This window comes from Artemia franciscana, chromosome 8 (genome assembly GCF_032884065.1).
Source record: "Artemia franciscana chromosome 8, ASM3288406v1, whole genome shotgun sequence".
Lineage (NCBI taxonomy): Eukaryota > Metazoa > Arthropoda > Branchiopoda > Anostraca > Artemiidae > Artemia > Artemia franciscana.
In genome coordinates, this window is record NC_088870.1 from 51,871,180 (window position 1) to 51,895,667 (window position 24,488).

General features: G+C 36.0%; 1 protein-coding gene across 1 annotated transcript in view; it reads left to right on the forward strand.

The window, feature by feature from the left end:
* The first annotated feature begins 6,898 nt into the window (after positions 1-6,898).
* The window catches only part of LOC136030547 (uncharacterized), a 61,903-nt gene continuing 44,313 nt past the window's right edge, over positions 6,899-24,488 (forward strand). The window contains exons 1-3 of the mRNA XM_065709598.1: positions 6,899-6,979; positions 13,282-13,594; positions 16,400-16,567. Of these exons, the coding sequence (XP_065565670.1) occupies positions 13,285-13,594; positions 16,400-16,567 (478 nt within the window). The 5' untranslated portion in view covers positions 6,899-6,979; positions 13,282-13,284. The remainder of the gene's footprint in view (positions 6,980-13,281; positions 13,595-16,399; positions 16,568-24,488) is intronic.

Consider the following 24,488-nt stretch of genomic DNA (forward strand, 5'->3'; position numbering starts at 1 on the left):
TGTAAGGTATAACTTTACATGAAAAGATACCTTCCCAACAATAAAATAGTTAACTGTCAGCTCAATAGGGAGTAGGTAACCCAAAAAGTTATATTTGAGAGCAAAAAACTTAATAACATGTGTTCCAAAAATCTCTCTTACCATATTTTTTTTTTCTCTGAAACTATACAAAGTGTCAGAACCATGTTTAAGTTTTAATGCTGCTCCTTGCCTGCAGTTAAAAAACTAGTTTTTTTTTTTCTAATTTGTATATAGGCTAGGGCTATATCAGACCATTAGAGGGAAGCTAAAGAAGAATTGTCAAAAAACAAGAACAAAACCATTAAATTAGCTAATGAATCATCTAAAGATGACTCTCTTTTTGTTTTAGCATGTCTCCTTCTGGACAACAGCTGCTTGGCAACTTATACATTATTTACTTTACTCTATAGACTGCAATTTGGACATAAAATGAATGTCTTAGAAAAAAATAAAGAGGATATTGAAAACCTTTGAAAATAACCAAAAATACTGTTAACATGATTTATGCAAATACAGAAAAATATTCCAATAATTGCCCTATCTATAAATAGACATATTGGAGCTTGCTGACCTCTAAAACACAATGAATAAAAAATCGATTACAGTAACCTTCAATTACATCAAATAACATTTTCTAGTAACTAAGATTATAGGAATCAGCAAATGTTTGGTGCCAAGGACCCAGTTTGCCTTTGCAACTTCCATCCAGCAATGTGAAATTTGAGCTTATTGTCAATGATTAGGGTAAGATACCTAGTGGTTGGCTAGGTAATTTACTCTTTAACAGCTAAATCATTGTAAAATCTTGTTAAAGTGGATGATTTGTCTCATTGTCTCATTGTTAAAGTGGATGATTAGCTTGTATATTTGAAACATTAGCAGAACTCATAATTTCAAATTATTATTATTATTATTTATTCAAACCCCATCTTTGTATAAAACAAAAATGACAAGAGCACTGCAAAGAAAGAAGTAAGCAAAATATCACTATACTACTATGACAAGGTAACTACAGTTCAAGAAGTTGTCTCCAACCATGCTTGAAATTTTGTGGCTGTGTTTCTCCATAAGTTTATAGTAGGATCTGCTATGTGAAGACTGTTGATGAGTTTTGAACTGCATGTCCAAATTGAATATCAATCAAGTATTTTGAAAAACAGAAAAAAAAAAAACAGAGTGAATTTTCAATTTATCAACATCTGTGACAATCTTCCAGAAGGGTGCAATGTAGAGGATGTGTGGGAGAGCAACAGTGTTGCAAGATAACAGTGATTGAAACAAAGCTTAGCTGAGACTATGGAAGCATAGGCAGCCAATATGCAGCATTTGATGACTTCTGTTAGGAGATGACAAACATGAGAAATGCTATTTCCAATGGGAATACCAGGATAAACGATTTAGTCAGATGGGCAATTCTTTCAATTTCAAGTACAATTTCATTAGGAAGTGGGTCTTTCCAGTTAAAAAACATGACACTAGACTTTGCAGCATTAAATTCAAGACCAGATTCTGGTTATTCTACTTGCAGTTTTTGGACAGTTTAAGAAATTTTGTCCTAAGTTTAGCTAATGATAAAAATGTCATCAGCACAAGTGACTAAGGGGATATTGAGGCCAAAGAAAATACAAGACATCTCACATTGGTCTTGAGCTTTTAGGAAACAATTATTGAAATAACAAGGTGAGGCAATTGCACCTTCCCTGGCTCCACTCTTAACTGGTATAGTTCCATCCTTGCCATTTCATTTTGCTTAAGAGGTATTTTAAGATGGACTTGTAGATTAGCATACATATCCTTTTGAGATCTAATTATAGCTAGATTTACTCCTTTTTTAACAGCCCTTAAAAGCATACCGGGGTGGCATCCAATACCATGTTGAAAGCCAAATTAATATGGAGGCATGTGAAATTTTTTCTTCAAGCTCTTTTATAAACAGTAGTTCATAAACCTTACATAAACTGGTTGAAGCAGTTATAAGCCTGACAGATGAGCATTGATTGGAGGTTTTTTGCCTTTTTTGAATAGATCTCCTATGCAGAATGTTGATAGACCCATGCCTTGTATAACAAGAGCTAGGAACTCATATGGCACTTGTGACAAGGCCAGAAGAGCTAAGAGCAAAGAGCTCATACGGTAGGAGCTCTAACAAAATTCTAAGAATTAATAGATTGATTTAAAATGAGAATCAGAGGCTCAATGCCAGTCGGAATTTAAAATAAGAGCTCTAAGTCATGATGTCATTCTAAATATCAAAATTCATTAAGATCATATCACCCACTTGTAAGTTATAAATAACTCATTTTTTCTAATTTTTCCTCTCCCTTTAGCCCCCCAGATGGTCGAATCTGGGAAAACGACTTTAACAAGTCAATTTGTGCAGCTCCTTGACATGCCTGCCAATTTTCGTTGTCCTAGCACGTCCACAAGCACAAAACTTGCCAAAGCACTGAACCCCTCCCCCCAACTCCCCCAAAGATAACAAATCCAGTACAGTCACGTCAATCATGTGTCTATGACATTTGCTTATTCTATACACCAAACTTCATCCCAATTCCTCCACTCTAAGTGTTTTCCAATTTCCCCCTCCAACAACCCCCCAATATCAACAAATCTGGTAGGGATTTGAAATAACAGCTCTGAGACATGAATTCCTCCTAAATATCATATTTCATTAAGATCTGGTCACCTGTTCTTAAGTTAGAAATGCCCCAATTTTTCTGATTTTTCCAAATTAACACCCCCCCCCAGCAACTCCAAAGAGAACAGATCCGTTCCAATTATGTCAATCATGTATCTAGGACTTGTGCTTATTCTTCCCATGAAGTTTCATCTGATCTCTCCCATCTAAGCATTTTCCAAGATTTATGTTTCCCTTCTCCAGCCCCCTATGTCCCCAGATCCAATTCAAGTCTCACCTCAATGTCAAAGGATCTGGTCGGAATTTAAAATAAGAGCTTTAAAGCACAAGATCCTTCTAAATATTAAATTTAATTAAGATCTGATCACCTGTTCATAAGTTAAAAGTACCTCATTTTTCCAAATTACAGCCCCCTCCACCAAAGAGAGTGGATCTGGTCCAGTTATATCATTCACATATCTTAGACTTGTTTTGATTCTTCCCATCCAGTTTCATCCTGATCTCTCCACTTTAAGTATTTTCTAAGATTTCCAGCCCCCTCCCCCCCAATACTGCTGGATCCAGTTGAGATTAAAACAAAAGATCCGAGTTACGAGATCCTTCTAAATATGAAATTTCATGAAGATCCAATCACTCCTTCATAAGTTAAAAATATGTCATTTTTTTCTAATTTTTCAGATTAACTCTCCCCCCCCCAATTCTCCCAAATAGAGCAGATCTGTTCCAATTATATTAATCATGTATCTAAGACTTCTGCTTATTTTTCCCACCAGGTTTCATCCTGATCCCTCCACTCCAAGCATTTTCCATGATTATAGGTTCCCCCCAAACTCCCACCAATGGCACCAAATCCGACCAAGATTTAAAATAAGAGCTTTGAGACACAATATCCTTCTAAATATCAAATTTCATTGAGATCTAATCACCTGTTTGTAAGTTAAAAATACCTCATTTTTTCTAATTTTTCAGAATTAAGCATCCCAACTACCCCAAAGAGAGCGGATCCGTTCCAGTTATTTCAATCATGTATCTAGGACTTGTGCTTATTTTCCCCACCAAGTTTCATCCTGATCCATCCACTCTAAGTGTTTTCCAAGATTTTAGGTTTCCCCCTCCCAACTCCCCCCATGTCACCAGATCTGGTCAGGATTTACAATAAGAGCTCAGAGACACAAATCCTTCCAAACATCAAATTTCATTAAGATCTGATCAACTGCTTGTAAGTTAAAATTACTTCATTTTTTCTATTTTTCCAAATTAACTGGCCCCCACTCCCTCCCCCCAGATGGTAAAGTCAGGAAAACGACTATTTATAATTTAATCTGGTCCAGTTGCTGATATGCCTGCCAAATTTCATTGTCCTAGCTTACCTGGAAGTGCCTAAAGTAACAAAACCAGGACCAACAGACAGACCAACAGAATTTGTGATTTCTATATGTCACTTGGTTAATACCAAGTACCATAAAAATCATCTGATAGACTATATACTGATAGACAACAGAAGAGCCTAATCTTGGAAATGTTTATGTAGAGGTTAAACAGTGTTTAGCTTAATTCCTGGGGGTACACTAGTCTTGACATGAACTGGTGTGGAGTAGATAGGCACACTTTCATCCTATACATCAACAATCAAAGTTCTAGCCTATAAGATTCCCTGTGCTCAACCAGTGCCTAATCTTTGCCAAATATTATGATTAAAAGGTATCTTTCCTACACATATACAATAGGCTCCTAATCTACACTTGCTTAGATTAAACCTATCTAAGATTGACTGTAGGCCTATTTGTGATTAGGACATGCTGTCCTAACTTTTGAATCATGTGTTGAAGATTAGACACCATTTATGCAAGATTAGGCTCAAGCTTTAAATGTGAGGCCAAGATTAGCCATGATGGTTGTATATCAGTATACTTGAAATTGTAAGTGTTGTATATAGTTTATACATTCAAACTAATAACATTGTTATAAAAAAGATTTTGACATATCCAATGGTAAACAATCCACTTCCTAGGTGGTATGATAGATATTTTATAATGATCTAGCTTTTAAAGAGTGAATTGGCTGGCCAATTGTAGGGTATCTAACCATATTAGTCTAATAAAAATCCTTATCATAATAGCATTTAAATAATCAATAATTACAGCTGGTTATTGAATGCCCAAATAGGAGTCAGGACCTGTAAATAAACTGTGTATCCTACTGGGGTAAAAAAAAAAACCAGCATCTAATTGAGCAAAATTATGTAAAAATAAAACACACACACCTTGTTACCAAACAGGAATTGAGAAGAATAGTATATATTACTCAATGGCAAAAATCTAAGCTATGCATCAATATGGTTATTATTAAAAGTATTAAAGATCACTTGAAATTTTCAGTTTATTGACTTATGTATAAGGACCTCCTTTTGGAAATACCAATATCATATTTTGACATATATAGCCTATATATCCTTTCAGTTTTATTCATGTATTAACAGAAAGCTGATTTTCTAGGGATTCTAAAAATGTAACTTTAATTGCTTGATATTTACTTTATAAATCACAAATATTAAATATAATTTTTCTTCTTAATAGCTTGTCAAAATAGAGACTGGACATTTAATTTATGCTGACAAACTATTGATAAAACTTTCAACAAGAAGGCAGGCTCTTGTTACTACCCTCTCATTTCATCATGTGTAGTAAAATATGGGTGGTTCAACAATCCTTCTCTAGTTTTCTAGAATGCCAAAGAAGTGTTTTTTTCTGTCCTGGAAAGAGGTCTAATTATTGATTAAATATATATTTGATAATAAGCCTATTATTTAGCTCTAAGATCTTACAGCTCTCTGATGTTATCAAAAAGTGCAACACCATTTATTTGCCACATAGAAGCGCCAAGCGAACTTTGATGATATACTTGTCATTGTTCTTAGACCACTGATCAGTACAGAATGATGAAGGATGTTTATAAAGAGTAGCATAAGAAGATGTTAATTCTATGGCTTCACTTTATAGCATTATTGGTAAATGTTTAGTTTCATCACAAGCTGTCTAAAATGAGTAATTCTGCAAATAGCAAGATTCTGATGTTTCCATATTGTTTCTTTGCCAATATTAGAGAAGCACATCTATTTTTTAGCTTTCTAAGATCCCTCTCTAATGAAACTAAAAATGTGTAAAGTGGTCTTGCTTATAGGTAACATTACCTATAGAGCAAAGCATATTTGTTGATGAGCCCTGTGGGTAGCAGGGCAAGGCCTGTATTCCATATTTAGAATAATAAAACTAAAGAAAAACCTCAAACAAGGCTTATTAAATAAATATAGAATACAGATCTCACCCCACTGCCCACAGGGCTGACCCATGGACTAATACACTTTGCTCTATAGGTAATTCTACCTGTGAGCAAGTCCACTTTACATATTTTTAATTTGCCATATAGAGGAGGAGCCAGAAATGGCTCCTAGAATTAGGATTTCTATGTACTATAACATGGGAATTATGTTTCTTTGCAGCAGTTTCCAGCTTAGACAGTTTGTGACAAAGCTAAACATTTACCACATTATTTGATGAGATATATGATCTCATTCACAATGAGCAAAATACAGTGTTAATGTAGTCCTCACATAGCAATACATGAAGTGATCTGTACAGAGTTCAGATACTAGCACAAAACTGACTTATAAGAGACTATTTATGTACTGAGGATCAGGCCTAGGATATTCTAGGGCAGTGGAAAGTTCTTTCTGTGGCACAATTATTGGGTGGTTTCAGCCTCCCACAAGTTAGACTACAACAAAAGCACAGAATATATTAAAGCTACAGAGTGAACAACGGAACTACATGAAACTCGAAAAGCATGAATTTGAATTCTTAGATTTATCTTTACACTAGGCTTACCCTAAGCAGCTTCAGAAGAGAAGTTGATTGCACTTTTGCATGTAACAACCAAAATAGCCCATTATACACACTTATTGAATTAAAAAAATTCTAAATCAAAATTGGGTGGTCAAAATACGGAAAAAAGTGATATTTATGCCCACCATTAAATCAAATTTCAGCGTGAAGTTTTGGATTCTGAAAAACCGCCATTTACGAATGACAATGAAAATGATGAATGTAAACAAAATCTCTTATCTTAATAAACCAAAAAGTATTTTTAAGATGAATTCAGAATAAATTAGATTTTAAATTTTACTGAGTTACATTTGTATGTGTTTATTCTAAATTATTTCCTTAAGTTTTCTTTTCATGGTTATTTCCTGTCGAGCGCGCCATGTTTAAAATTTAAACAGCCCGCCACGGATAAACATATTTGTATAATCACAAGTTCAGCGTATGTCACGTAAAAATAGGCTATTCAAAAATTAGGTTATTTAGGATCCATATAGGCCTAGGCTAGCTTAGATTTAATAGCATTAGCCTTCACAAGGTGCCACATGTGATAGGCTACTGAAATGGTACCTGTCACCCAAGCAAAAAGTAGGCTAAATATATACAAAATTCCATAACTATAAAATAGTGACAAGGTGAACTTACTAGGCCTACCTGATTATATTTTGTATGCACTTTCAAAATGTAATAATCAATCCACTTGTCGCCTAAGTACACCTCCCTTGATGGTCTCAAATATAGGCCTAGTTCTAAAATAAATGAAAACACTAGACTAAAACTATGAAATACCTACTAATTTAAGGTGGATTGCTATCATTTTTCCTTCCAATAATGTAGGCCTATCATTATAAAGTTGATACTGACCTTATTATAGTAGGCTACATAAAAACCCATAGATAGGCCTAATGGGTATTATAGACAGGATTTTGTTATAACTAGTCAATGTATTTAAAAAGTATGTCATAGGAGACTAAACTCTGTGTAAGTTGCCTTCACAATGATTTAGCCTAATCAATTTAATGATATAATTTTTCATAAACAGTTTGGCAAATAAAAATATTGTTTGGAGATATAAATTTATTTTTGGTAATGTATGACAGTTCATATTATTGACTTACTAATAAAGTAATCACTTGATGCTTTTACAAATATAATAATTGTTTCTATTGCAAATTCAAATTTAAGCACTTTTTCGCTCTTAAAAATGACAAAGTTTCAATGAAAGAATCATTTCCCAACAAAATAATACTATGTTTTCTCAGCCATTTTTGACAAAATAATGCTACATTTTTTCAGTGCCAGAATTATTTATAATAAGGTTAGGTTAGGTCAAAAAGTGCTGAAATTTGAATTTACAATAGAAGTGATTATCCTACTATATTTGTAAAGAGTAAAAAAAAGGCATCAAGTGATATATTCACTTCATTGGTAAGTCAATAATATGAATTGTCATACATTTACCTTATATTCTTCTCAGAATCAGAAATTGTACAAAGTAGAGTAGCCTACCTCAAGAAACATTTTTGGATCAAGCCTTATTCTACAACTACATCAATGATGAACTCACAATCAGGGAAAAAAAAAATAAGATATGCCAATATGCATATAACTCCAAATTGTTATCAGTCAAGTGCTGAAGTCATCTAAGTTGATCTTACTGTATTCTGAATATAGACAAAAACCTAGAAGCTAGAATTTAATAGTCTATTATTTTTAAGTAAATTTTTCCACAAAAAAGGAAATATAAAAAGTAAAGAGCTACATTAGGCAAAACCAAAGATGAGCAGAAATAAAGCCAAATATTTTTTTAAGCACAACACTACCATAATAATAGATTAATCAAACCTGAAATGAAGAAAAATTACAATAAATAACCAAGTCAAACTCAAAATCAGCAGATGCTAAGAAAAGAGGGGTTGATGCCATCTAAAGACCAGAATAGGATTTACAATTTACTGAAAACAGTGCTTATTTTAAGTTATGTATTTTATTCTTAAAACATACAAAAAGAGAAAAAATCTCCATCATGACCAATACAATTGGAAAAAAATGTATAGCTTAATATATATATATATATATATATACTGATATTCATCCCTGAAAGTATTAATGATTTTGACTTTATCAGATTAAAAAAAGGAGATGTTTAAAATGTTGCTTCCAATAAAGTGCTCATTTAGCTCTTTACTTTTCCTTGAAAACTGCTTTTGTGGAACTCCTTTGAAGTTTCACCATCACACCCTTAGCTTTAGTAGGGTGAAAAACCAGTACACAGTTGAGCAAAACTATGTAAAACTGAAACCCTCACTCCCTCACAAAAAAAGAAGAATTGCTTTAAAAACAAAAGAAAAACTAGAATAGAGTTCAATATTTGTGTATTCAACAACAAATCATTACAGAATACACAAATAAGCACAAACACACATCCAAAAGGCTCCATTGCTCCAAAACAACTTTTTCTTTATTTTACCTAAACAAAATTATAATAATTAAAGTACACCTCAAATACATCAACAGTAACAATAATGAATACAAAGTTTACAGCACTGCTCTGAATGATAATCTTGAAAGAAAAATCAACCTAGGGCTTGATCAGGCCCTTGAGTCCTTCTATAAGAAAATTATACAAATAAATTGCAACAAGCTTATTAATGAAGTGGTCAATTAGGAGTCAGGACCTGTAAATAAACTGTGTATCCTACTGGGGTAAAAAACCAGCATCCAATTGAGCAAAATTATGTAAAACTAAAACACTCACACCTTGTTATCAAAGAAGAATTGCTTACATCAATGAATAGCTAAAAATCTAAGGTATGAATCAATATGGTTATTATTAAATTTATTTAAAATCAAACACTTGAAATTATTAGTTTATTGACTTACTTACAAGGACCTCTTTTTAAAAATATCAATTATCCTATTTTGATGTTTATTTCCTTTCACTGTTTTTGCTTTTATTCACAAATTAATAGGAAGCTGATTTTCTTCAAATTCTAAAAATGTAACCTTTATTGCTTGATATTGATTCTATAAATCACAAGTATTAAATATAGTTTTCTCTTTTCAAAACAGAGAAGGCATTTTTAATTTATGCTGACAGATTATTGGTGAAAATTTCACCAAGAAGGTAGGGCTCTTGCTACTACCCTTACATTGCATTGTACTGTACTAAAGTAGGGGTGGTCCAAAAACCTTTCTCTGTTTTCCAGAATGCCAAAGAAAAGTGGTCTTTCCCAAAAAGAGGTATTTTATCCTAGTAGTTGTAGCAGTGGTAACTTCTTAAGCCACATTGGCCTGCCATAACATAAAAAAAAAAAACAATCAAAAATGGGGCTTTTAAAAGCCAAACAATAATGCTGAAGAAAACACAGGAAGTGAATATTTTCAGAGAACATCTACCTCTTCTTCAGCAGAAAAAAAATTATAATCAAAGGAAAGGCAAAAACCAAAAAATAAATGCAGAAAGTACAACAAAACGAATGGGAAAACTGCCAAAAATTAAAGAATAAACAAAATTCAATAAAAGACCAAAAAAACTATCCATTCTCAAATCTACCAAGGTAAAGACCTTATCCCAATAGGTGAAAACTCTAGTGTCTGCAGAATTCCTTGCTCTTATCAAATCTACCAAGGTAAAGACCCTATCCCAATAGGTGAAAACTCCAATGTCTGCAGAATTCCTTGCTCTTATGGTCTTTAGTGCATCAGAAGAATTGATGAATGACTTACAGATAGATTAACTCAGCACTACACCTCAATTAATAACACCCTTAAAAAGCAGAAAAAACTGAAAATTTTGACTCTGCCCTCTCAGTACACTTATATAATAATCCAGACCATACTGTTTTATTTAACCAAGCTGACCTAATTTCATATGACAAAGGTAATGTCCAGCACTACAGAGAATGAAGTTTATAAATACCAACATTTAGATCTAGCTTTGAACAGAGATTCAGGTGATTTAAGAATAAGCGAGTTGTATTTCGGTTTTCTCAAAAGAAAAACTGATACTTTATTAATCCCTTAAATAAACCTTGAACCACTTCCCCAATCACATAATCAAATACGTCATCAACCCCTTAGGTCTCAAAGGGTATCCACAAAAAATACAATGGTTAAAATCAGAAATCAGGTGACCTAGTTCGCAAATTTATTAAATTGCTGGTTTGTTCGTTTGAGTGAATGAATTTTTCTTTTATTTCTCAGTTATCTGTTAGTATCTGCTGATGGCAGTTCATATTTGTTTGAATTTTGTGCAAGTTGCAGATATTGATGAATAACCTGCTTTATTGTTGTTAGGTATTGGATTTTAATTCTTATAATTTTTTGTTGTTTCTTGAATATTATTTATCTTTAATTTTTTGGCAGTTTTTTGATTGGTTTTGTTGTACTTTCCATGTTTGTTTTTTGGTTCTTCCTTGATTATATTGTTGTTTTTTTTTTCACTTAAGAAGAGAGGTGGCTGTTTTCTCAAAATATTCACTTTCTGTGTTTTCTTCAGTAGTTTTGTTTGACCTTTAAAAAAACCATTTTTGATCCTTTTTTTATGGCAGTAGTAACAGTTGTGGATGACAACCCCCCTACAGCCCTCAGGGTGGATACCTCCCCCCCTCCCCACATACCTCATATTTTCCCAAAAAGTGTCTGATAGAAATTTTGAGATGGCCATTTGTTGCCATTGAAACTTCAAAAAAGGCTCATTTGATTTGGAATGATTGAAAGTGATGGGAGGGCAACTAATCCCCCTTCCAGGTCCATCATTTGACTACAACTATTCCATGTGAATTCAGAAAATTCAAAACTATTCCATTTTTGAATTCAAATGGAATAATTGTGTTGAGGTTCTTTCAGGTTATTCACGCTTGGATTTGCAATTATAATGGGAAATTTTCCCTTATAATGGAAAATATTTCGGATATATTTGATAGTTGGGAAATATATTCAAAAATATTACAAAACCTAGGGTATAATATTATTGTATTTCAACATTCTAATAAAAATTGTATTAATAAGAAAGCTCAGATAAGCTGGCAACATCCTAAGGTAAAAGACTACGTTGAAAGATATTGAAATATCTTTTAATATTATTCAAAATTTATATATTTGATAAATTTCAAAATTTACCAATGAAAGATACTCAGAATCATTAACATAGATTAGGCATAACCTTGTTGATAAGATTTGAACAAGCAGATTTCTGTCCATTTTTTTTTTTTTTTTTGCTGTCTTATGAAATTATGCCAAATCCAATTTAAGGCTAATGGAACCAAAATAATATTTAGTCATAACAAGGGAACTTTTAAGCTTATATCTTGAATTAGTGATAATGTCAAATTTATCCTTTATCTACTGGGTAAATAGACTGGCATAATTAGTAAGCATAGTTTAATGAACCAAATAAATTACAAGACCCATAATCATTTAATTTTCATTTATTTGTCATATAGTCATTTCAGTTACTGTTAATTTTTAATGGGTTGAAGCTAAATTTTCTCCACTTGTTTCAGGGTCTTGTGGAGTTTCCTAGACTAAAAAAAATATATGACATTTTCCAATGGTGACAGCTTAGAGATATTTCTAGACTACGAGTGGTGCACAAACCCTTGGTTCACCAGGGGAAGTTCTTGATGATAATCATCAGTCTTTCTACTAACTGATAGTAAAATATTTTGTTAAATTTTGGTGTACATACAGTTTATGATATGATATTGGGCTTAAAGTGTCAGAACTACAAAAAAAAATTCTGTCATGAGCCTATATTAATTATAGTACATCAGTTTTCGAAGTAGAACATGAATGCAACAAAGATATTTGCTACAGGGCATTATGGCGCCCCAAAATAGAAAGACATGCTGAATTAGATGGTCTATGTAAGGAAGTCCAAATCCAATTATTTATGAAAATAGTATAGCCCATAGCTAAATCCCGCATGAATCATCTCCTGTTTTGTATGCCATTAACTGCAGACAGTGTGCTTCTGTTGCAACTAATGTAGGGTTTATCTGTCTGGCACCGCCCTGGCCAAGTGGGTTGGTGCGCTGGATTCGGGATCCTGTGTCTGAGAGGACGTGGGTTCGAATCCCGGTGTACCCAATTCTTCAGTTTGGGACGGGGGTCAGTGGCGTGATCCTTTAAGCTTAGCCAGAGTCGACCCAGCTCTAAATGGGTACCTGGAGAAATCTGGGGAAGGTAAACAGGAAGGGTGTGCGAAAGCAAAGGTTGGCTGGCCCCCAACCCCCCATTGCACTTCCTGGCTGAAGGGCCAAGAAACGGAGATCAGCACCGCCGGTACGGACTGTAAAGTCTAAATGCCGCATCCTTTACCTTTTTTTACCACCGCCATAAGGTATTTTTGCTAAGAAAAAAAAATACCAATCATGTGTATTTTAGACAATTCTTAATTGATATGATAGGATGGGGCATTTAGAGCACCCCTAAATATAAATTTGGACACTATTTTCCAGTTTTCGAGTTTTAAATTAATCCTTTTTCATGACTGAAGTGGAGGATAGAAAGTGTAAGAATGCATTTTTTAGATGCTGTTTTTCAGTTTTGAGTTTTAAACGAATCATTTTTCATATGGCTGTTTGGGGGGTCGAAATTGGAAGAAAGTGCATTTTTTTTTTGCATGCTATTTTCAAGTTTTTGAGTTTCAAATTAATCCTTTTTCATAATGCTGAGGAAAATTTCCTCCCTCTGTAATTTTATGTTATATTTTTCTTAATGATGATATTTTTTTTTTAGAAGATGCCAAGAGAAAGAAGGCAGATGACTCCAAAACGACAGAGTCGTAGTAGAAGTAGGTCACAAGCCAGGACTCCAACTAGGATAAAACAAGAAAATGTACTTGCTCAAGATTCGCCAATTAGGCGATCCCCTGGACGCCCACCCAAGACTGTAAAACAAAGTCCTAGTCGGCAACTAAGATCTTCAAGTAGAGGAAGGTCTCCAGGAAGGAATGTAACTGAAACTCCTAAAGCTGAAAGAATCGTGGAACCAAGAACATCGATAAATATATCCCCAGCCAGGATTGTCAAACTAGCAGATACAAACTTAGGTGCCTACTTTTATGTATTTCTCCCTTAGTAGGGTTATTATGATTTTTTCGGCAGATGTGTAGAAGAGTCAAGCATTGGTTTCTCATTTACAATGAATTCACTAGTATGTACTTTACTTTTTGTTTTAGCAGGAAATAGTTGTTTGTACCCATACACAGAGGGAAGATTTCTATTGAGCCATGTCCACTGGGGTCAAATCTTGGCAATGTAGGGAAGGGAGATGTATTTTTCAAAACCTAGGGAGAAACAATTTTTTTTTTCAATGAAAAATTCAAACAAATATAGATTCGTAATTACAAATGCAAAACAATTTGCCTACCAAAACGCACTCAACCTAGGGGCTAGATCTGTGTGCATCAATGGTTGAGACCAACATACAATTCTATAGGTTCACCTCTAATCCATTTTCAAAAATAAGGAAGAACCAAGACACACTCAACCTAGGGGCTAGATCTGTCTTTATCAATGGTTGAGACAAGCATACAATCCTATAGGTTCATCTAGAATCCATATTTAAAAATAAGGAAGAACCAAGACACACTCAACCTAGGGGCTAGATCTGTGTGCATCAATGGTTGAGACCAACATACAATTCTTACCTAGGGGCTAGACCTGTGTGCATCAATGGTTGAGACCAACATACAATTCTATAGGTTCATCTAGAATCCATATTTAAAAATAAGGAAGAACCAAGACACACTCAACCTAGGGGCTAGATCCGTGTGCATCAATGGTTAAGACCAACATACAATTCTATAGGTTCATCTAGAATCCATATTTAAAAATAAGGAAGAACCAAGACGCACTCAACCTAGGGGCTAGATCTGTGTGCATCAATGGTTGAGACCAACATACAATTCTTACCTAGGGGCTAGACCTGTGTGCATCAATGGTTGAGACCAACATACAATTCTATAGGTTCATCTAGAATCCATATTTAAAAATAAGGAAGAACCAAGACGCACTCAACCTAGGGGCTAGATCTGTGTGCATCAATGGTTGAGACCAACATACAATTCTTACTTAGGGGCTAGACCTGTGTGCATCAATGGTTAAGACCAACATACAATTCTATAGGTTCATCTAGAATCCATATTTAAAAATAAGGAAGAACATTGGATAATGAGAACTGATACTAGGAACAGTCCTACTACAGTTTATATCTGCATTTGGTTCTCTCTTCAGACCTTTCTCCTTTATGGAGAAAGCCATGAAAAGATAAGTCACATGACTTCTACAAAACATGCAATGAATTGCTCTAATCTTCGTGTTAAGTGCTTAGTGTGCAACAGCAAGGACGTATGCTAGGGGGGGGGGGTAGTTAAGGGGTTTCTAACCCTTCGAAATTTTTGTCTGACTCGTAAAAACGTAAAAAATGAATTTAAACAAGTTTTTGATGTATTTTTATTTTTGTAAATTTGTAAGTTCTTTCTACCAAAATGTATATCAAGGATTTTTTGCAAGGATATCCTTCGTTTCAAAAAAAAATAAGAATTTTTAGGCAGTCATCTTTTGTTTTTAGGTGGGAAAACGCCCATCCCTTTGTGTCAGTTAAATAAATACGAATTATCTATTGCAGTATAGTGTAACTAGATGGGTACTACAGAAGATTGGTACTGATAATTTCATATGATCATCGAAACAAAGGGAATTAGTAACTAACGGTTGACTTATTGCTTATTATTATTTTTCTTATATTTGGTTTTGTACTAATGTCAATTTTAAGCGTGAGTTTGGTATTTCTGAAATTGTACTATTTAATTTTTTCCAATATCCTATGGCTTGATCAGGGGCACTAATACAAGAAAATGAAGGGGATGGTTGGGATTTATTTTGAAAATTTAGGAGGGGATTTTATTGTTTTTCTTTTTTTTGTCGAGATACCAAAACAAGAAGGCGTTTCTCAATGACAACACCAGAAAAATCTTTTTTGAGTCTAAGTGGGGCGACTACCCCCCCCCCTTCCCGACCCTCGGGCTAGATCACTGCCTAGAATTTGTAAGATTTATTTGGACCAGCCAAATGGCTGGGTCTTGGTCAGAAAAAAAAAACTTTGCCTGCTTTCTGTCCTCTGACTTTGCTTCCTTTAGCTCTTCCTGCGTCATTACGTAAATATGTTTGGTTATATAGAACGTAGGACAAAAACGGAGTATGAAATAATAAATTCAAATAAAACAACTAAACCAAACGACACTGACAACCTTATTTCTTCTGTACAGCTTATTTTAAAAGGTTCCATATAACTCAACCCCTGTTTAGCTCAACCCTCTTTCAATTCAACCCTCATTTAACATATTTTCAGCTCATTCCCAATTCAACTGAACCCTGCAACAAATTAGTTTAGTTTGAATGGGGTTGAGTTGTATGGGGAAGTATAACGGGGTTGGGGCTGACTAGGGTTGGATTAATGCCCAACCTTCAAAAAATCTAGTTGTTTTTTTTTTTTTTTTTTTTTTTTTTTTTGCTGTGATGAAGGCTTAGCCGAAACGTTTATTGAAATTTCTGCTACTGTTTATTTACTGGTTAAAAATCGCCGTCTTTTGATTTAGTCTTTTTTTGCCTCGTTGTTTTATCTTGTGGGATGTCATGACGTTAGTAAAGCTTTCTGGGTGTTTTTTTTTCTATAACTTTTTGAGTTTTGGCAGTCTGCAACTCCCATGTAACAAAGGTTCAACCAAAACCATATAGGTTCTTGCTTGGATAACTCATATTTCTTCAGTGGATAAATACAAATCTCTTGATTTATAGGTATTGGTACTAGCAGGAATTAAGTTTATTTTTAACATTCCATTATACAATTGCAGAGGTCCAGCAATCTGCAAGAGTTTGGGAGACAACAGAAACTAAAAGTAGAGGAAGGCCTACAGGAAGGATGGCTATCATATCACCTAAAGTTCGACAATTTTCGAAAGCAGTAGCTCCAAGAAATATATCTCCAGCCAGGATCGTCAGACAAGCAGGCTCAGCATTAGGTGCCTACTTTTTACATGTTTTTCCTTTAGAAGGATAATTATCAGTTTTTCAGCATATGGACAGTCGAGTTAAGCATAAGTGTTCCGTGTGCGCTATTTCCAGTTGTGTCAATTGGACTTTTATAGACTTTTTACCCCCTACCTTTTTTATGAAATCCTGCTCTAGACTTTTTTGATCCCCTACCCTTTAGATTTCTAAGAATTCCTTTTCTGGGAGTATTTTCAATGAAAAATACCCTTTTATGGTATTTTTATTGAGAAATTTATGGTGCATTTGTCCCACTCTCTTGGTATTGAAAACTGCATTTTGTCCTCCTCTCCTTCTAAACCTCTGTGAATTGACGCCGCGGGCTGTTTTGGTTTTATCTTCTCAGGCTATTTATTATACCTGCTCAAAAGGGGAGGGTTTCCATAAGATATATCCAAAATACCCAGAGACCCTAGGGGCTGGCTCTGTGTTCATTGATGGTCTAGGATACTGAATAAAGTAGTTATTTTTCAATGTACTTGCTACAGGGTTCAAGCACGGTTTTGGCCCGTAGTAACTGAAAATCCAAAGGCACATTTGGCAAAAAAAAACTATCAAGTGTGAAAAAATGGCCATTTGAAGCTGGTTCAAAGATGATTATTTAAATTAATTTTAGTTGTAAAAGTTTATTGCAAAAGCAAATTTATGTGAATTTTGAATGATACCCTTAAAACTCGAAAATATTTTAGACTGAAATCAAAACTGCATCGTTGGAATCACCATTGCCGAAAACCTCATTCAAAGAGGTTACAACCTTCCACCTTGACCAACAAGGAAAATTCCTTTTTTTGCACTTGGTATCTACCAAGTGACATATAGCGACCGCAAATTTTGTCGGTCTGTCCTGGTTTTGCTACTTTAGGCACTTCCAGGTAAGCTAGGACGATGAAATTTGGCAGGCGTTTCAAGAACCAGACTAGATTAAATTAAAATGGTCGTCTCCCCGATTCGACCATCTGGATGGGTGGGGGGGATGGTTAAATCAGAAAAAATGAGGTATTTTTAACTTACGAACAGGTAATCGGATCTTAATGAAATTTGATATTTAGAGGGATATCGTGTCTCAGAGCTGTTATTTTAAATCTCGATTGGATCTGGTGACACTTGGGGGAGTTGGGGGGGGGGGGTTAATTTTGAAAAATTAGAAAAATAAGGTATTTTTAACTTACGAAAGAGTAATCGGATCTTAATAAAATTTTATATTTAAAAGGATCCCTTAACTCGGATCTCTTATTTAAAATCCCGACCAAATCCAGAGTCATTAAAGGAGGAGTTGGGGGGGGCGGAAATCTTGGAAAATACCTAAAGCGGAGAGATCAGGATGAAACTTGGTGGGAAGAATAAAAACAAGTCCAAGATACGTGACTGACATAACCGGAACGGATCTGCTCTGGATCCGATGACATATGGGGGAGTTGGGGGGGAGCCTAAAACCTTGGAAAACGCTTAGAGTAGAGGGATCGGGAGAAACTTGGTGGGGAAAGTAAGCACAAATCCTAAATACGTGGTTGACATAACCGGAACGTATCCGATCTATTTGAGGGAGTTGGGGGGGGGGTTAATTCTGAAAAATGAGGTATTTTTATCTTACGAAGGAATGATCGTATCTTAATGAAATTCATATTTAGAAGGACCTCATAACTCAGATCTCTCATTTTAAATCCCGACCGGATCCAGCGTCATTTGGGGGGACCGGAAATCTTGGAAAACATTTAAAGCGGAGAGATTAGGATGAAACTTGTTGGGAGGAATAAAAACATGTCCAAGATACGTGACTGACATAATCAGACTGGATCCGCCCTCTTTGGTGGAGTTCGGGGGGGAGTAATTCAGAAAAATTAGAAAAAAATGAGGTATTTGTAACTTACGAATGGGTGATAAAATCCAATTGAAATTTGATATTTAGAAGGATCTTGTGCTTTAGAGCTCGTATTTTAAATCCCGGCCAGATCCAGTGACATTGGGGGGAGTTGGAGGGGGAAACCGGAATTTGGAAAACGTGAAAATTGAGGTATCTTTATCATACGAATGGGTGATCGGATCTTAGCGAAACTTGATATATAGAAGGATATTATGTCTCAGATGCTCCATTTTCAATTCGAATCGGGTCTGGGGACATGGGGGGTAGTGGGGGAAAACAGAAATCTTGGAAAATGCTTAGAGTGGAGAGATCGGGATGAAACTTGTTGGGAAGAATAAGCACAAGTTGTAGATACGTGATTGACATAATTGGAATGGATCTGTTCACTTTGGAGGAGCTGGGGGGTCTTAATTTGGAAAAATCAAAAAATTGAGGAATTTTTAACTTAAGAACGGGTGACCGGATCTTAATGAAATTTGACATTTAGAAGGAACTCTTGTCTCAGAGCTCTTATTTCAAATCCCGACCAGATCTGTTGACATTAGGGGGAGTTGGAGGGGGAAACCAAAATCTTGGAAAACGCTTAGAGTAGAGATATCGGGATGAAACTTGGTGGGTAGAATAAGTCAATGTCGTAGATACGTGATTGTGTAACCGTACTGGATACACTCTCTTTGGGAGAGTTAGGGGGTGGGGTTCAGTGCTTTGGCGAATTTAGTGCTTCTAGACGTGCTAGGGCGATGGAAATTGGTAAGCGTGTCCGGGAGCTGCACAAATTGACTTGATAAAGTCGTTTTACCCGATTAGACCATCTGGGGGGCTGAAGGGAGAAAAAAAAGTAGAAAAAATGAGGTATTTATAACTTACGAGTGGGTGATCGGATCTTAATGAATTTTAATATTTAGAAGGACCTCGTGACTCAGAGCTCTTATATTAAATCCCGACTGGTATTAAGCCTCCGATTTTCCTTTTAAATCAATCTATTGATTCTTAGAATTTTGCTAGAGCTCATACCATATGAGGCCTTGGCTTTTGGCTCGTCCGGCCTCGTCATAAGTGCTATATGACCTCTTAGCTCTTGTTTGTATGGGTAGCGTGTTTCCTCTTTTTTGCTCGCTTTTTTTCGCTGCTAGTGGAGCACTAAAGCAACATAGATAGCGGCTTAAGGACTCGTTAGTAAGGAAGTTTCTATATCCAGTGCCTTTTGTAAATATTAAATATATTTGCAAGAGCTGGGCAGTTCCTTGGATTTTCACGGAAGAAATTAACATGTAAGACTGAAATTAAAGAGCAAAAAAGTTCGAGTGGCGTATTGGCATAAGAAAGTAGTGTAGGGATATGAAAGTATAGTAGTTGGCATACGAAAGTATAGTAGTTAAGCTTCCCTGCACCAACCCTAGAACAAAATCTCGAAAGTTGGCATACGAAAGTATAGTAGTTAAGATTTCATGCATCAACCCTGGAACAAAACCTAGATTGCGAGCTAATAGCAACAGAAAATATTTCAATTATTGATGGTGATAATTTGATTTGGCCTCGTAAACCAGAATTTGAGGAATTTCTATTCAATTTCTTAGGCATTGGCCACAGGCAAAAGATTCTTGTTTTTAGTGACTGATGAATCTTTGGAACTAATCTGGAGATGAACCTTCAGGAGTGCCCAATCTTTTTCATATGTTGAAAAATGAAATAGGAAATTTTGTGTTTTTAGCCAAGAAAATTTGCAAGCATTTTCCGGAACTTCTCGTAAAGAAAAATCAGGAGATTAACTGCTAGGGGTGATGAAAGAATTTCTAAATTTGACCATTTTCTTTCCCTTTTTGTTCCTTTTCTGGCCTTTCTTTTCATTTTTCTGACCTTGTTTTGTTTCTTTCCAAACGCTTTCAAATAATAAAAATTGTTTCTCCAATGGTGCATATCACGTAGATGAAAGTGATGATGCTCTTTGATATATCGCTTGAAGCAGAATTTAAACCACCTAATCAGTTTAGAACCCCTTACATCCGGCATAAATCAGGCGGAGGCCTCTTCTTTCACTTTTCTGGATCTTTTGGGTCTCTTTTAAAGGGAGAGGTAGCAGCCCTGTTGCCTAGCCGTGGGGTTGTGAGAGTCTAACCGAGAATCTATTTTGGGAAGCAGAGCATCAATCCACTGTGCCATATATGCGAGCATCAATCCACTGTGCCACCACAGGAAGTGCTATATATGCGAGCATCAGTCAACTGTGCTACCACAGGATGTGCCACATGTGCAAGCATGAATCAACTGTGCCAACACAGGATTTGCCATAAATCCGAGCATCAATCCAATGTGCTACCACAGGATATGCCATATATGCGAGCATCAATCCACTCTGCTACCACAGGATGTGCCATATATGCGAGCATCAATCCACTGTGCCACCACAGGATATGCCATATATGCGAGCATCAATCCACTGTGCCACCACAGGATGTGCCGTATATGCGAGCACAATCCACTGTGCCATCACAGGATATGCCATAAATGCGAGCATCAATCCACTGTACCACCACAGGATGTGCCATATATGCAAGCATGAATCAACTGTGCCACCACAGGATTTGCCATAAATGCGAGCATCAATCCAATGTGCTACCACAGGATATGCCATATATGCGAGCATCAATCCACTCTGCTACCACAGGATGGGCCATATATGCGAGCATCAATCCACTGTGCCACTACAGGATGTGCCATATATGCGAGTATCAATCCACTGTGTCATCACAGGATTGGCCATATATGCGAGCATCAGTCCACTGTGCCACCACAGGATGTGCCATATATGCGAGCATCAATCCACTGTGCTACCACAGGATATGCTATATATGCGAGCATCAATCCACTGTGCCACTACAGGATGTGCCATATATGCAAGCATCAATCCACTGTGCCACCACAGGATGTGCCATATATGCTAGCATCAATCCACTGTGTCATCACAGGAAATGCCATATATGCGGGCATCAATCCATTGTGCCACCACAGGATATGCTATATATGCGAGCATCAATCCACTGTGCCACTACAGGATGTGCCATATATGCAAGCATCAATCCACTGTGCCATTACAGGATGTGCCATATATGCAAGCATCAGTCCACTGTGCTATCACAGGATGTGCCATATATGCGAGCATCAATCCACTGTGCCCCTACAGGATGTGCCATATATGCAAGCATCAATCCACTGTGCCACTACAGTATGTGCCATATTTGAAAGCATTAATCCACTGTGTCACCACAGGATGTGCCATATATGCAAGCATCAGTCCACTGTGCTACCACAGGATGTGCCATATATGCGAGCATCAATCCACTGTGCCATCACAGGATATGCCATATATGCGAGTATCAATCCACTGTGCCACCACAGGATGTGCCATATATGCAAGCATCAGTCTACTATGCTACCACAGGATGTGCCATATATGCGAGCATCAATCCACTGTGCTACCATAGGATATGCTATATATGCGAACATTAATCCACTGTGCCACCACAGGATGTGCCATATATGCAAGCATCAGTCTACTGTGCTACCACAGGATGTGCCATATATGCGAGCATCAATCCACTGTGCCACTACAGGATATGCCATATATGCAAGCATCAATCCACTGTGCCACCACAGGATGTGCCATATATGCGAGCATCAATCCACTGTGCCACTACAGGATGTGCCATATATGCAAGCATCAATCCACTGTGCCACCACAGGATGTGCCATATATGCAAGCATCAGTCCACTGTGCTACCACAGGATATGCCATATATGTTAGCATCAATCCATTTTGCCATCATAGGATGTGCCACATGTGCTGCTTTTTGATATATTGCTTGAAACAGTTTGACCCTTCATGAAATGGCTATAGTGCTAGATTCACAAAGGTTCTGCTGAAATATGTCATAAATCAGGAGGATACTTTTTCTCCTGTTTTCCATATTAGGTTGTACTTCTGATAAAAATAAAGCCTTTAACAGAGACAATGCTCGAATCTCAATAGATTTTTGTGCAAAGAGTTCAAGAGATTAAGATAAAATTAAAAAGAAAACTAAAGGTTATATTTACAAGTAAAGACTTTACCTCATTAAATTGTATATATATTTGTCATCTTTATTTATAATTTTTTCTAAAAAATTGTAAAATATAATTTTATTATGAAAATTGGTATATTATTGTGTTGAACTTTTTGAATACCTATCGAATTAACAAAAATAATCACGGAACAAAACAACAAATAGAAAAAGAAACTAAAGAAAAATCATCAAACATAGCATAACAAGGGAATAAACCAACCTTACATATAAATAAACAATACATTAAAAAAACAAATCACCCGGTTACTGTAAGAGTAAATTGTGCCACTAGTATGTATGAACTCTTTTTTTTTGGTGTGAAATAAATCTAGACAGGTTATGCTTTTGAGAATATTTTTGTTTCCCAGCCCTCTTGATATTTTTCATAAACTGTCTGATGACCTAAGTTAGGGACCTGTGGAAATATGTATAAATTGATAGTATTGACGTGAAGGAATTAATCACCTAGAATTTTTTGAGAGATGATAACTGTAACCAGATGCCATAATGAAAATAAGAAAGCGATTTCTTTGTGAAGCCGTGCTGATAAGGGTCTGAGTTAATCAAATTCGTGATAGCTTAGTTCAATAGTTGCCTTGTATAATGCTTCAGTATTGAATCTGAGTTCAAAGTGAACACACCAGGATTAAATTGGATATTTTATGAACTTATTAATTCAGTAAGCCCTTTTTAGCTTAAGAATTGTGAACTATTTCAACACTCGGCTATAAGCTCTCATCGAATGGGAATTAGTTCATTATAATTCAAGGTTTCGCAATAACTGGTTAAGGATAAAGTGACGTGTAACCTTGACTTACATAAGAGGATTATCAAAAGAACTATTTGTGCATGAATTGTAGAAAAAAAATTGAACTATCGTGATGCCTGTTACCAGTGACGATAATCCTGTCCTTGTTTATTCGCCAGTATTGAATTTTGTACAGAGCAATTTGCTAATTGGAGCAGAGGATGACGTGATTAAAAGGCATGGAGTGGAGTTTTTTTACTCTAATTCGGTCAAGGTGGCAAAGACGTTATTGTGGCAGCTTTGTCCGGGTCATGAAGATTGCCCTATTTGGAAGGGAACTAATGCATTGGTAGGCCATTTCAGCGACATAATTACTTTATTAAAATCTCTTGACGAGACTGACACTGATGTTCCGACATTCGTCATAAAGCGTCCTACGGAAGTACCCTGCCGGAAAATGCCTACCTAACCTAACCTACGGAAGTACCCTGCCTCCCTGCCACTGCCTACACCTCTTTATTCTCAAAATTTAATGACCTCCATCAAGTTGTTTTGGGAATGTCTTCAAAACTTGACAATTATGAATTGAGCTTCCCCCAATTACCCAAGCCGGCTTCAGTGCTAGATTCGCATGCAACAGTTATCGTCTCAAAGGTTCCGGACGCCTTATCTAACCCTCGTAAGCGAAAAGCTGCTATAGACCAAATTACTGGACATGAATTAGTACGTAGCGTAAAGCCCATCAATGACAAGTGGTATATTAATATGGACAAGTCTGCTACGGAGGACTTCTGCTCGTCAATCCAGAACATAATCTCCGGTACTACAACTAAAGTGGTTTCCAAGCGGTTTTTTGGTATTTCACGTAATATTCCTACCGACGTTGACATTACGGTACTCGGAAGCCAACACGGTATCATAGATGCTAAGGGATTGGGCCTATCTAAGTCTGTGAAAATCGAGTTTTTGGATTCTTTTGCCCAATCTACGTTTTTCAAGCATGGCCTCAGAGTGGGCTATGAAATTTTTCCTGTTTACGAGTTTAAGGACCTACCCAAATGCTGTTTTAAATGCCGATCACTAGACCATCTACAGTACTCCTGTCCCAGCGTTCTCTCGAAATGTGCTCGTTGTGGAGGGCCATACATATCAACAAAAGATGAGCCATGCATTGCTGATCCCAA